The 12,603-nt window shown below is 45.4% G+C and overlaps 1 protein-coding gene across 1 annotated transcript in view; it reads right to left on the reverse strand.

Moving 5' to 3' along the window:
* sspo (SCO-spondin) overlaps window positions 1-12,603 on the reverse strand; it is a gene marked incomplete at its 5' end in the record, with an annotated part of 92,300 nt that overhangs the window by 65,046 nt on the left and 14,651 nt on the right. Inside the window, 15 exons of the mRNA XM_080020094.1 lie at window positions 149-385; window positions 1,483-1,641; window positions 2,460-2,581; window positions 2,766-2,880; window positions 3,111-3,316; window positions 3,979-4,188; window positions 4,417-4,510; window positions 4,648-4,797; window positions 5,066-5,175; window positions 5,705-5,832; window positions 7,059-7,261; window positions 7,501-7,635; window positions 11,018-11,274; window positions 11,392-11,486; window positions 11,838-12,048. Coding sequence (XP_079876220.1) covers window positions 149-385; window positions 1,483-1,641; window positions 2,460-2,581; window positions 2,766-2,880; window positions 3,111-3,316; window positions 3,979-4,188; window positions 4,417-4,510; window positions 4,648-4,797; window positions 5,066-5,175; window positions 5,705-5,832; window positions 7,059-7,261; window positions 7,501-7,635; window positions 11,018-11,274; window positions 11,392-11,486; window positions 11,838-12,048 — 2,432 coding nt within the window. The remainder of the gene's footprint in view (window positions 1-148; window positions 386-1,482; window positions 1,642-2,459; window positions 2,582-2,765; window positions 2,881-3,110; window positions 3,317-3,978; window positions 4,189-4,416; window positions 4,511-4,647; window positions 4,798-5,065; window positions 5,176-5,704; window positions 5,833-7,058; window positions 7,262-7,500; window positions 7,636-11,017; window positions 11,275-11,391; window positions 11,487-11,837; window positions 12,049-12,603) is intronic.

The following is a 12,603-nucleotide window of genomic DNA, read 5'->3' on the forward strand; positions in this document are numbered from 1 at the left end:
ACTAAAGATTTAAAATCACTATATGAAGACAATACAATAGCAATAGCAATAGAACAAAAGCAATTTAATCAAATAAACATATAACATAAAATAAACACATAAGTCAAAGCTGCATAAAATAAACAGCGGCCGAGTCATAGCGACATACCGCAGTTGTCCACGCTCTCATCCGAAGCGTCCCGGCAGTGGGGGGTCCCATCACAGAGCTGTCGATAGTCTACACACTGGTCCCCACTGAAACAGGCCACCTGTCCGGGGCTGCAGGGGGCGGCCGGGCAGCCCTGCTCGTCACTGTCGTCCATGCAGTCCGTCTCCCCGTCGCAGCGCCAGGCCTGGGGCACGCACTGGCCGCCACTGGCACAGCCAAACTCATAAGATCTGCAGGCTGGGAAGCAGGGAACGTATCAGAGGAGTGTGTGAAAAGAGACGTGTTCTACCCACTTGCAGCAACTCGCCTCTGAAGGGACAAGTTAACCCTGAACTGTTTCGTATTTGAGAGACTTGGTAATGGTTGAAATGCTTGCGCTATGAAACATTCTCGGGTCCAGCAGCACTTAGCACTCAGGCTGGGCTTGTCATCAACAGGGGAGGGGACCTGCCCGTTTGCCTCTTGATGGCCATGGTGCCCTTTTGTCAGGCACGTTTTTTTTTTTCTGTGCATGAATAGGCATTGAGATTTATTGATGGGGGAACAGCTTCTCCCAGAGATAGACCGGCAAAGGCGAAGCAGAGTTTTTTTTATTTTCAAAATCCAAATATCAGTTGTCAACTTTGGATGAAATACTATAATATGAGCCTAAATACTAGCCAGTGGGCACCACTGTGTGGGTTTTAGTGGGGGAAAAAAGAAGACAGTAACTCCTCTTGAACTTGAACTTTCCGGACACAGAATAACGGAATAACTATAGCGTTTTAATGAGTCGCATATTCCAGAATAAATTACTCAATTTAGTCGGTAGGAAAATGGAGAAGATAAAGTCCTGACAAGCAGCAGGTAGCGGATTTATTTTCTGGGCAAGAGTCTTATTTATTATTATTATTATTATTATTATTATTATTATTATTATTATAGTAGTTACTGCAAAAGGGAGATTAAAAACAATGTTTGCTTTCCAATGTCGCCCAACCACCTTCAAGATTAGCGGAGGAGCACGGTACCATGGTGTCAAGCGCACTTCAGAAGCTTTGCTTTAGAGGGATTGTGTGATGTTAAGCATATTTACAGGAAAGGTAGATTATTTTATACAATTTAGTAAAACATTTACAACTGGTGATTATGACATTTTTATTAATAATAATGTCGACGACCGTCGATACACGCAAATCGCCCGATTATGAAATAATCGGCCCAGCCCTAGTTACTGTAGCATGCAGTTTATTGTTCACTTTGGCTTTATTTTTTGAGACCAGCTACCTGACGATCTGAATAACACCCATTACAGTAAAAATACAGTACAATACAGGACTATGCCATTACAGTACCTGAGGGTGCAGGTGTAGGCACAGTTACTATAGTAACAGATTGGCAGTTGGCCCTGTTCTCGTCTTCCCCATCTGTACATTCTGGTGTTCCATCACACAGCTTTGTGCTGGACACACAAGTCCCATCGGTGCAGGCGAACTGTCCGGGGGCGCATGTCACTGTCGTGAAGAAAGAGGGAGAGTTGGATTCAAAGACGAAATTCTGACCATGACAGCTTATGGGGTTAGCAAGCTCATGCATGACAACTAGGCTTGGTCTACAGGACGAATATATCGGCAATTGCCGATTGTTTTTTTTGTTTTTTTTACCATTTCTTTGCGTGATTTTTATCCTTTTATTTGCTAATGTTATGGTCTGTCTCTTTGAGAATTCAACTTGGCAAATAATTAACCTGTCTTTAAAACCTATTGTGCCGTCGCTAACAATTGTACGCATCGCTTCTCTGTCATTTACTTCCTGGTGAAATCACATGCGTTGTTTATTTTATTGGATAGTCCTTGCTTTTGGCAAACCACGTGGCTTAGACGTCACAATGAGTGATGTTACACTCAGCCAATCAGGAGCTCACTTACTATCCATCACAGTCCACCAAATAGAGGAGAGATTCTTGGACAGATACAATCAGCTTCAAGACGTGCAGCTTTTGGATTGTGTCGATGCTTTAAACCAGTGTAAATTATGACAGTTATTTTCTGCATGCTGGTTGCAAAGAATTGTCAAAGGCCAAGTGGAGATGGAGATTGGAGACTTTCTACATTAGCACTGGAAAATAGTTTTTGCAGACAGAGGCGATGAGGAACGGGAGATTTATGCAAGCCCGATCAGTGAGAACGGTTCGCAAAACACGCAAATATTTCGGCATCGATGGTGGGCGGTAGGCCTGTTGATATCATATCACACAACCCTAATGCCAACCAAACACAGACCAGACTACAGACCCATACATCCCACTTGCATGCATATAAATGCGTTGTACCTTTGCTGGGACAGACGGCTTCATCTGTGCCGGAGGGACAGTCGCGGCGGCCATCGCACACTCTATTTGCAGGAACACACTCGCCCCCGGGGCACTGAAACTCTGCTGGGCCGCATACACACCTACCAGAAAATGAGGAGAGACATTACACTGAAATGACAGGGTGGATTCCTGTCTTTCTTTGGGATAACGAAGTATAAGCTACTCCCAAGATTAGTGGTGAAAATAATGAAGTAAATTTAGGGCCTCACATTAATGTGATGTTGTTACTTGGTCACATATTGCTCAGTTTTTCTGCACACACACCCTCTCTCGTCGCTCAGGTCCCCGCAATCATCGTGTCCATCGCATCTGTGAAGGTAGAGGATGCAGCGTCCTCCTGCGCACAGGAACTCGCCTTCATCACACGCCACACCGCAGTCTGCGACCACAGATATGCAATGTGTGAGTGCACAGCCACACCACCCAGAAACACAAGCAAACCGTTTTGTGTATACGCCGATCCAAACATTGCAAAACACAGACACGTAATATATAGGACAGCAAAAGAAAAACAAAGTAATGGAAAAAAGTAAAACCAAAAGAAACAAATTTACAGAAAAAAGACAAATCACCAACAAACACACATCTGCGTTCCTCTAACACGCTGACCTTGCTCATCGGACCTGTCAGCGAAGCCACAGTCCAGGCGTCCGTCGCACACGCGGTTGGAAGGGAGGCATTTCCCGCTGGCACACTGGAACTCTCCTGGCGGGCACAGCGGCGTCACTGTGGCCGGTCCGCAAAACTCCTCGTCGGACCCGTCACCGCAGTCCAGGTGTCCGTCGCAACGTAAAGCCGGGTCCAAACAGGGTCCACTTGCAGAGCGAATAGTTGTTGTTGTCGTCGTGTTACTCGGTTTACACACGACATCTTATAAACTCAAATTTTTAGGAATGCTTTTCATGACTTTGAATACAGGGTTCATATACTTATAAGGATTGTTATCTTTCAAAGTGGTTTAATGATTTGTTTGTTGATCGTGATGGGCAGAAGAACCTGATGCAACATGCATATATTTGTTGGCTTATTTATTGTCTTGTGATATTTGAGATACGCTATTATTTGAGATATTTGTCATATTATAAGACACATTCTTGTATAATACGAATAGGCGTTACTGACTAAATCAAATATCACAATTTTTTTTTTTTTTTTTGGCAAATACCGCATGGATAATTTCACAATATTTTGGGGATGACAATTGGACATTTTCACACACAAGACATATTTGAGAAACAATCATAAGTAATAAGTAGATATTTTAACCAAGCAGCTTGACGCGTTGATTCGAACAGCTTAAACAGTCTGAAGTTTAGAATGTTCCATTACCTTACAGTAATGCAGCCTTGAAGACAACATATAAATATACCCCAGACCATATCCAGTGTCGTATCACAATATCAATATCATAAGAATGTACTCTATATCTCCTGGCTCTATGGTATACAGTAGCAAAGTGAAGGCTGCAGTGGTGTACCTCGGCCTGTTGGCACAGTGGAACTGCTCCGGGGAGCAGGTGGAGGGGCAGATCTCGTCAGAGCCGTCGCCACAGTCATCCTCATTATCGCACACCCATTGGGAGGGGACACATCGCCCTCCCGCACAGCGAAACTCTGACTCCTGACATGGAGGGGATGGAGGGGGGCAGGACGGACCCTTGCACCGCCACATGCCGTCTGTACAGGAGCTAGACACACACACGCATGCACGCACAAATGACACACACATGTAGAGTGAGAAGAAACCCGATTGACTTAAATTACAATAAATTAAATAAAAAGGACCCCCTAATTCTATTGTAACTTTAGAACTTCTGAAGGTAAGCTATATTCTGTGCTCCGCTGAAAAGTCCATTGCTTGAGACATATTGCACGTTCACAGTGCGTGTCTACGAAGAACATGTGGATTGACAAACCAGTTCTGGCAGTGCTGAGTGACGCTGGCCGCCGGTGGGAACAGAGAGCCCTCCCAGTGACACGGACACTGAGACTGTACCAGGCAGCCATCACCTGCGTGGGGGCAAATAGATTGCTTATGTTAAAAAAAAAAAATCGTTGAAAACAACGTCCGTTACAGTTCTTCACCTTTACCTGGATGTGTTGTTTTCAGCATGTTAACCCTCTGGCCGGTGTCCAAGTTGTCTTACCATGTTGGAGGGTGCCGGCCGGACAGAAGCAGCCCTCCACACAGGAGAGGGTGCCGCACTGGGAGTCTGGGTGCTGCTCTGTAGCGGGACAGGAAGAAGGGCAGGCAGGACCGCAGGCCTCGTACACCAGGCCGTTCTCACACTGTAGGGCTGGGGGGAACCAGGAAGGGAGAGAGAGAAAGTAAAATGGAGAGAGAGACGGGGTTAAGAGCAGATGAGAAAAGAGAGTGACAGAGAGCAAATATAGAGCACAAAGGGTACAGATGAAAATGCAAAGGGAGCAAGGAAATAGGCGAAGAAAGTTATAGAAAGATAAGGTGAGATGAGAAATAGTGCACCTGCATTGAGGTAATAAACAAAATGGTGGGGAGGAAATGGTTTGTGAACGTGCGTGTGGAGGTGTGTGTCTTAGACGTACGACACAGTTCCTGGGACCTCCAGCGAACGTAGACGCCTCGGCGGTTGCACTCTTCCGCGTAGGCAGCGAGGGCCGTGCAGAGACATTCACAGTCGCCACCCGAGTCACAGCTACAACACACACGCCAACAGAGCGCATTTATTTTTTGGAGAACAAAACAATTATACAAATAAAAAAGGATAAACTTTAGAAGGTCTAATTTGTGTTATCCAAACAGACAATTTAGTGTTCAGCCTCCACGAGTTAAGACGATTTAAGAACACGACTGAAGCTTTAAAATACTTAAACAAGTAATGGGGAAAAAGGGTCAGGGTTAATAAATGTAAACAGGTTTCAGCTGTAGATGGCCTTCAAAAGCACAACTCAGCATGTGCAAACAGGGCACCAGCAGTTTTCTTGTCAAGCATGCTCCCCCTATCGCAGATGCTTTACAAAACCACTTTTAACAATATAGAGTCAGCGTCTAATGGTTGAAAAAAATGATTATCCGTCAATGCCAAAATATGGGAAAACATTGTTGGAGGTTAAGAAATAATGACTTTCAATTTTATTCCAGTTTAGGGAATCCCTCTTCACATGCTTTGGTGTACTGTAGCCATTTATTGGGAGACCGTGGCCCTGGTCCGTGCAGCCACTCACCCGCAGGCATCGAAGACACACCAGTCGTAGTACTGTTGGAAGGGGACCTCGGGGTGGCAAAGGGAGAACAGATCCTGGGTGAGGATGGCACATCTCTTCCTGGCCCACGTCATTCTGTGGGGGTTCAGCTGGATGAGATGGGGAGAGAGATGTCAGCTTTCCTTAGTGTGTGTTCAATTCTGTGCGGAGCAGTGGAAAAATAATGGTCGGTTTGAGAACTTCAAAGCTGCGAGTTCTACCTTTTTGTAGTACAGGTACTCCTCACTTAACGATCGAGTTCCGTTCCTAGGACCAGGTCGTTAAGCAAATTGGTCAATAAGCGAGGACCCGTGTTATTTCACGATAAGGGGGCATGGCTGGTATATATAGTGTATATAGTATATATAGTGTATATAGTGTTATTTTACGGTAAGGGGCTGTGGCGATTGCGAACGTGAGTGTAGTGAATTCTGACAGACTGCGGGAACGAGATTGAGACTGTGATGAGATGTGATGTATAGACTCTATATAGTGTATATAGTGTGTACAGTATATATAGTGTATATCTTGTATAGTATATAAAGGGTGATGCACGATGAGATGCTTGATGCTGAGACGCCTTGGTATTGTACACAGCGTACAACACAGACTGGTCAGAGAGCTGGTCGTAAGTCTGAACGGCAGTTAAACAGGTAGGTCCTTATGTGAAGAGTACCTGTATAATATTGATTTTATTTTACATTTACATTGCAATTGACCGTACTAAGCCAAAATGAAACTGTGGCGGGCCAAGGGCCACACCGCTGCCCCGAATCGGCCGAATTAGCGCACAAGCGGCCCTGATTGGGAGCTTCCTAAATGTTCGTTTGTCTTGCCCAGGGGAATCAACATATGGGACTTGTCAGTCAAGCAGGAGCCACTGAAGCCGTCCTTCCTCCTGTGCCGACGACTAATTATTTTACTGTTTATAGCTTTGGCCAGCGAGCCTTTCTGTTCCCATTTATTTAATACATTTAATAAAAACTCGTCATGTCAGCGCCCCTGTGCCAGAAAGGCTCCGTCTCCTTCCCTAAACCCCTACCTGTGGGTCGAGAGTCCCACAGAAACCATCAACCGAACTGATTTGAGACCCTTTTGATTTGCCCATATAAGGGAAGTGGTGCAGTGGGTTGAAACGGTAGCAGACCAGTACTGCAAACACAATTTAAATGTCAGCTGGCAGCCTGGAAGTCAATAGCAAAGTGAACTAGTGGTTTTATAATTACTATTATATTTATTATATTTTATAATTAAATATAATATAATTTGGTTTATAATCGAACAAACAAGGAGAAGGGTATTTGTTGGTAGTCGTCAGAATCAGAGTGAGACTCACGGCGCAGGGGTCCCGGAGGTCCTGGTCCGCCACGTCAGGGCAGGAGGGGCTGACCTTCCAGGAGTTTCCGAACAGCTCGGGCGTAGACTCCACAATGCCCTGCCTGGTGGTGAAGTCGTTCTCCGTGTCTCCGTCAAAGTTTCCGCACAGCCCCACCACCCGGCCCCGAAGGTGGGCTGCCAGTCGCACGTACACACGCATGCCTGGGAACGGCCATGTGATGATGACTTTTGTTAATAAAAAGTAATTTCATTAAACTGATAACAGGGACATTCCCATTCATAGGCGTGGAACGATACAAAACCCTGAAATTTCAAGGTAACGTCACCCGTCTTAGTTAATGCAGCTTAGTTGATGCTTTTAGGTCACCACAGGATGCAACATTTGTGTAGCGAATAAACAGACCAAAAAACTACGCCTCGTGTTTGTTTGGGTGTCGTACCGCCGTCCCATAGCAGAGTGACACCGAGTCGGGAGGAAAGGGAGACAAAGAGGCCGACTCGTTCCAGAGTCAGACCGCTGCCGCTGTACGACCTGGGCAGAGTCACGGGCATCCCGTTCACTGTGACAGCTTTACCTAGAGCATGGGAGACATGGAGATAGAGAGAGAAAGAGATGGGCGACAAAGGCAATTTGTTTATTTTGTTTCAGGGTGCTTTCACTTTTCCTCTCTCCCTAGTCCTGCAGACTATTGAGCCGCTACAAACAGTGGAGATACAAATCAGGAGCAGGCGCTCATGTTTTCAGCGTGTGCAGGTTGTGTTGGTCACTGTATCTGGCTTTCCATTCTGTTTTATAAACCAAAAAGCAGTGAGGGGAAGTGAGTACTACAAGCTGTTTACCAGTATTAGATGGTTGGTGTGCTTGACGACTCCTCGTGTAAATTGCTTTTGACTAATTAGTGTTCAGTACTACAAAGTCCCCCTACTGGTTCCCCTTCCCCTGAAAAGTACCACCTCACTTGCAGGAACTTTCCAAGTCGAACCATTTCATTATCATTTCAGAACTTAATTACCCCTGTTGAAAAAGGCACAAGTGCCTCAGTACCAGGAGGTTCGTGAAATGGTTCCTGCGTTGGAAAAGGGGCTGACAATGTTTTAATTGTTGAAAACCACTGACTCATTAGAAATCAATCAAATAATGCTGCTCAGTGCTTCCCCGAGGATGGAGTTGTTGCAGCGGAGGTGAACTTTTGGTGAAATCTTTTTGCGTGTGTGCATGCGCATGCATACTACGTGCGGTGGACTTTCTGTTTATTATTTATATTTTTATTATTATAAACTGCTATCCGAAATACTTCTTTGTCTTTGGAAGCTTTTGGCAGTTAATACGCATCACAGCCACCAGGTGTCCCAGTCTTGCGTAAGTCTTGCGTAAGTCTTGCAGCACTTCCGGGTCTACCCGGAAGTGCTGCCCGGAAGTGCTGCCCATACTTGTGTTTACACTTGGAGCCAGCAAGTTGCCAATGCTGAGCACCTGCTCGCCCGGACTCCCCCACAGCCTGCGGCCTATGATGGGACTTTTAGGTTATAACAGGCTTTCTGTTGACTGTCCACTTGCCGGTACCATGCCAACAACGCTCCGTACTGCCGCTGCTAGGTGCATATAGGGGAGACACTGCTGCTGCTATTACTTTGTCACATTTGACTCTTGTTTTTACTATATGCCACTTTTTGGACAACCCTTATGCGACTTTAATTAGAACTCCTGCAAGAGCGTCACTTAAACATACTGTAAACCAGGGGTGGGCAAACTACGGCCCGCGGGCCACATCCGGCCCGTTGGTCTTTTTAACCCGGCCCGCCGAAGATTGGTACGGAATTTATAAATATGACTGCATTCATTTCACCTTGACCTGTAATGCCTGGCGTTTCACCAGGTGGCGCATTAGGCACAGTGACTTGATTTTGATTTTGAGCCCATCTGCAACAATGAGTGGGCCAAAGAAAAGAAAAGTCGACAGTGAGTGCCGAGTGTTTAATAAGGAATGGACAACTAAATACTTTTTAACCTAGGTCTGGTCAAAGGCTGTATGTCTTATTTGCCAAGAAACGATTGCGGTTTTAAAGGAGTACATCAGCCATCACTTTTCTACCAAGCATGCTAATTACGCTAACAACCAGTCCACGCATAACGGATGGCTACCACTCAGAGGTTGGCAGCTGGCTTGCAGGCTCAGCAAAACACCTTTATCCGACAAACTGCCATCCAAGAATCAAGCACAAAGGCATGTTATTTGCTGGCATTCAAATTAGCACAAGCCAGCAATTAGCTTATCACGCAGGACATTGACTCACCGTGTGAAATTAATTGACGAAGACCTAGCTAGCAAGCTAAACAAAAAAGCAGAGTCATTTACATTATATTCTTTGGCACTGGACGAAAGTCATAAAGGACACCGCTCAGCTTTTAATTTTTATCAGAGGGATTAATGACAATTTTGAGAAAACGGAGGAGTTTTTGGCCATGGAATCCCTAAAAGGGAAAACACGGGGAGAGGACTTGTATGACAGTGTGTCGGCGGTCATCAAGAGGCACAAGCTACCTTGGATTAGGCTCGCCAACGTTACCACGGATGGAGCGCCAAATCTGACGGGAAAAAACGTCAGACTGCTCAAAAGAATCCAGGAGAGGGTGAAAGAGGAAAACCCTGAGCAGGAGGTAATTTTCCTAGTCTGCATAATTCACCAGGAAGCACTGTGTAAATCCGCATTGCAGCTTGACCACGTGGTGAAGCCAGATGTAAAACTCGTTAACTTTATTCGAGCGAGGGGACTTCCCCATCGTCAGTTTATTACGTTTCTTGAAGAAACCGACGCTGATAACAGGGACTTGCTTTACCATTCTCATGTCCGCTGGTTAAGTTTGGGGAAAGTATGTCAACGAGTGCGGGGGCTCAAACAGGAGATTATCTCATTTTTGGAGCTACTTGAGAATGCTGACAAGTTTCCTGAGCTGAGTGACACAGATTGGATTTGGGATTTAGCTTTTTCTGTGGACATACTGACACACATGAATGAGCTGAATGTGAAGCTACAAGGGAAAGACCAGTTTGTGCATGAAATGCATACAAACGTCAGAGCCTTCAAAACCAAGCTAGCGTTATTCTCAAAGCAAATGCCAAACAAGTTATTCGCTCATTTCCCCACACTGGCTACGATGAAAGAGGCCCCGCAACATGTGAAAAAATACAGGAAATCACTGGATGACCTGCATGAAGAATTCTGCCGTCGGTTCTCTGATTTTGGAAAAATTGACAAGTCACTTCAGCTGGTGTCATGTCCCTTCTCACAAGACCCTGAAACAGCACCACAGGAGTTGCAGTTAGAACTGATTGTTCTCCAATGTGACACCGTCTAAAAGGAGAAGTTAAACTCTCTTTAACTGGATGAGTTTTATGCTTCATTAAGCGCAACCAAATTTCCAAACATCCAGAAGATGGCACAGAGGATGCTGGTGTTGTTTGGCTCTACGTATGTGTGTGAACAGACTTTTAGTGTGATGAACACCAACAAAGCACCTCACAGATCCCAGTTGAGTGATCTGAGATCTCATCTCAGATCTGTTCTGAGAATTGCCACAACAAAACTAACACCAGATTTCGATGCACTGGCAAAAATGGGTGATCAACAACACTGTTCCCACTTAAAGGTAAGTGTATTAACACTGTAATGCTTTTTTTCTGTTTATGTTTGATATGTATGCATCTTGTACTGACCCAGCCCGTCTGTCAAATTTTAAAAGTCAATGTGGCCCCTGAGCCAAAAAGTTTGCCCACCCCTGCTGTAGCCACCCTCCTGCCATTGGATAATATGAGGCTTACTAGTTGGCATAATGCTGTGTGTGTGTGTGTGTGTGTGTGTGTGTGTGTGTGTGTGTGTGTGTGTGTGTGTGTGTAAGTGTTATCTTATCTTAAACCTTCTACTACCCTTAACCCTCCCAACCAACACCCCCCACACCTCTCAGCAGGTGAATGACTGTGGTCCCCAGGCTGAGGGTGACCGACTTGGTGCAGGTGACCCCAGTGCTGCCACAGGGCACGTTCTCCGCCATGACGCTGAACAGACCGCCGGCCTCCTGCGCCAACACGTACTGGCAGTCACCCAGGAAGGAGTAGCAGCGGCCATCAAACGTCACGTAATGAGGGTCGCCCGTGGCCACACACACGCCAGCGCAGGGCGACTGGCCGCAGTGCCAGTGGCGCTCCTTGCACACGCTAGGGTGAAATAAATGGATAATAAAGGACATAAAGTTGGTGGATGACAAAAGGTCTGAAAAAGGAGTCATTTGCAAAAGTGTTTTTGCCCATTGGATTAATAGACAAATGCTTTACCAGGTGTTGCAGTCCTTGGTGATGGTGTCATTGCTGTAGTAGAGTCGACCGTTATGGTGGCATGGGCACTCCTCAGGTAGAACACAGCGATCGCCCTAGTGTGCCAGTTGTACAAAAGTACATTTTAGACTTTCTACTCATTTGTAAAAAATATAATAAAAATGCTCAGACACTACAAACAGGCAGTGGCACAAAGGCTTTAAAAGCAAGTGTCTGATCTGTTGCGAGGAGACTTTCACTGCATATATAGTACGACTGTGGTGTTAGTCTATATAGATAGATGAAGGAAATCTATTGACCTTAAGAATGAAGTGGAATTCATTACAATCAAACCATTTTTGTAGATCAACTGATCTAATGCACAGAAAGAAGCAACAAAAATTGGCAAACGTAGTAGACATTTTTTTGTTGAACGTCATAACCCATGAGCTTGAGCATTGACCCACCTGCAGAACGGTACCCGGAGGGCACACACACCCTGACAGGGGTTCTCGGCAGCCCCCTTGGGCTGCTAAGGCCCCCTGCTGTCGGCTGGGGGGGTCCAGGCTGGAGCAGGTGAGGAGGCAGGAGCGTGGGGAGTATATCAGTGAGCCAGGGCACTGGTTGACCTCCTCACAACGCCTCCCGGTGCAGTTCAGCAGACCCCGCTCACACACGCTACAGAGGTAGGGGTGAAAAAATAATTATATGTAATTAATTTCAAGTTATTGTGGACTGTAGTTATCACTGAAGATTTTCTGCGGTGGTGGCGGTGAACTTCTTTTTACAATCAGCCTTATTGGTGTTGCATTATGTCACAACATTTTGAATGAACATGGAGCATAAGTCTCTGATTACATAAGCAGAGAGTGTGAGGGGATGACAGTGCAGTGGTAGTGGAAAAAAATTAAAGGCCAATGATGAAAGAAATGTGTGAGAGCTTATCAGACAAGGTCTGTAAGAAAAGATTGGGGATGAAGGGCAACTGGGGCCAATACTGGAGGACTGTGGTTAACCTGAGAGGTGAATGGAAGAGAGGGCAAAGAGGACAAAAGGAACAAAGAACTTTTCAACTCTTCATTCCACTCTTTAATCTCTCTGCCCTTTCATGTCGTATGAAACTAGCCTTTGGTTTGAATTTGTAAAATTCTCAATTAAATGATTCCTTTTCTCACTCTGCATTAATCACATGTATCAAGTTAACCAAACTGAAGTGATAGTATTGCTTCCCCG

This window comes from Zeus faber (genome assembly GCF_960531495.2).
Source record: "Zeus faber genome assembly, chromosome: 19".
Lineage (NCBI taxonomy): Eukaryota > Metazoa > Chordata > Actinopteri > Zeiformes > Zeidae > Zeus > Zeus faber.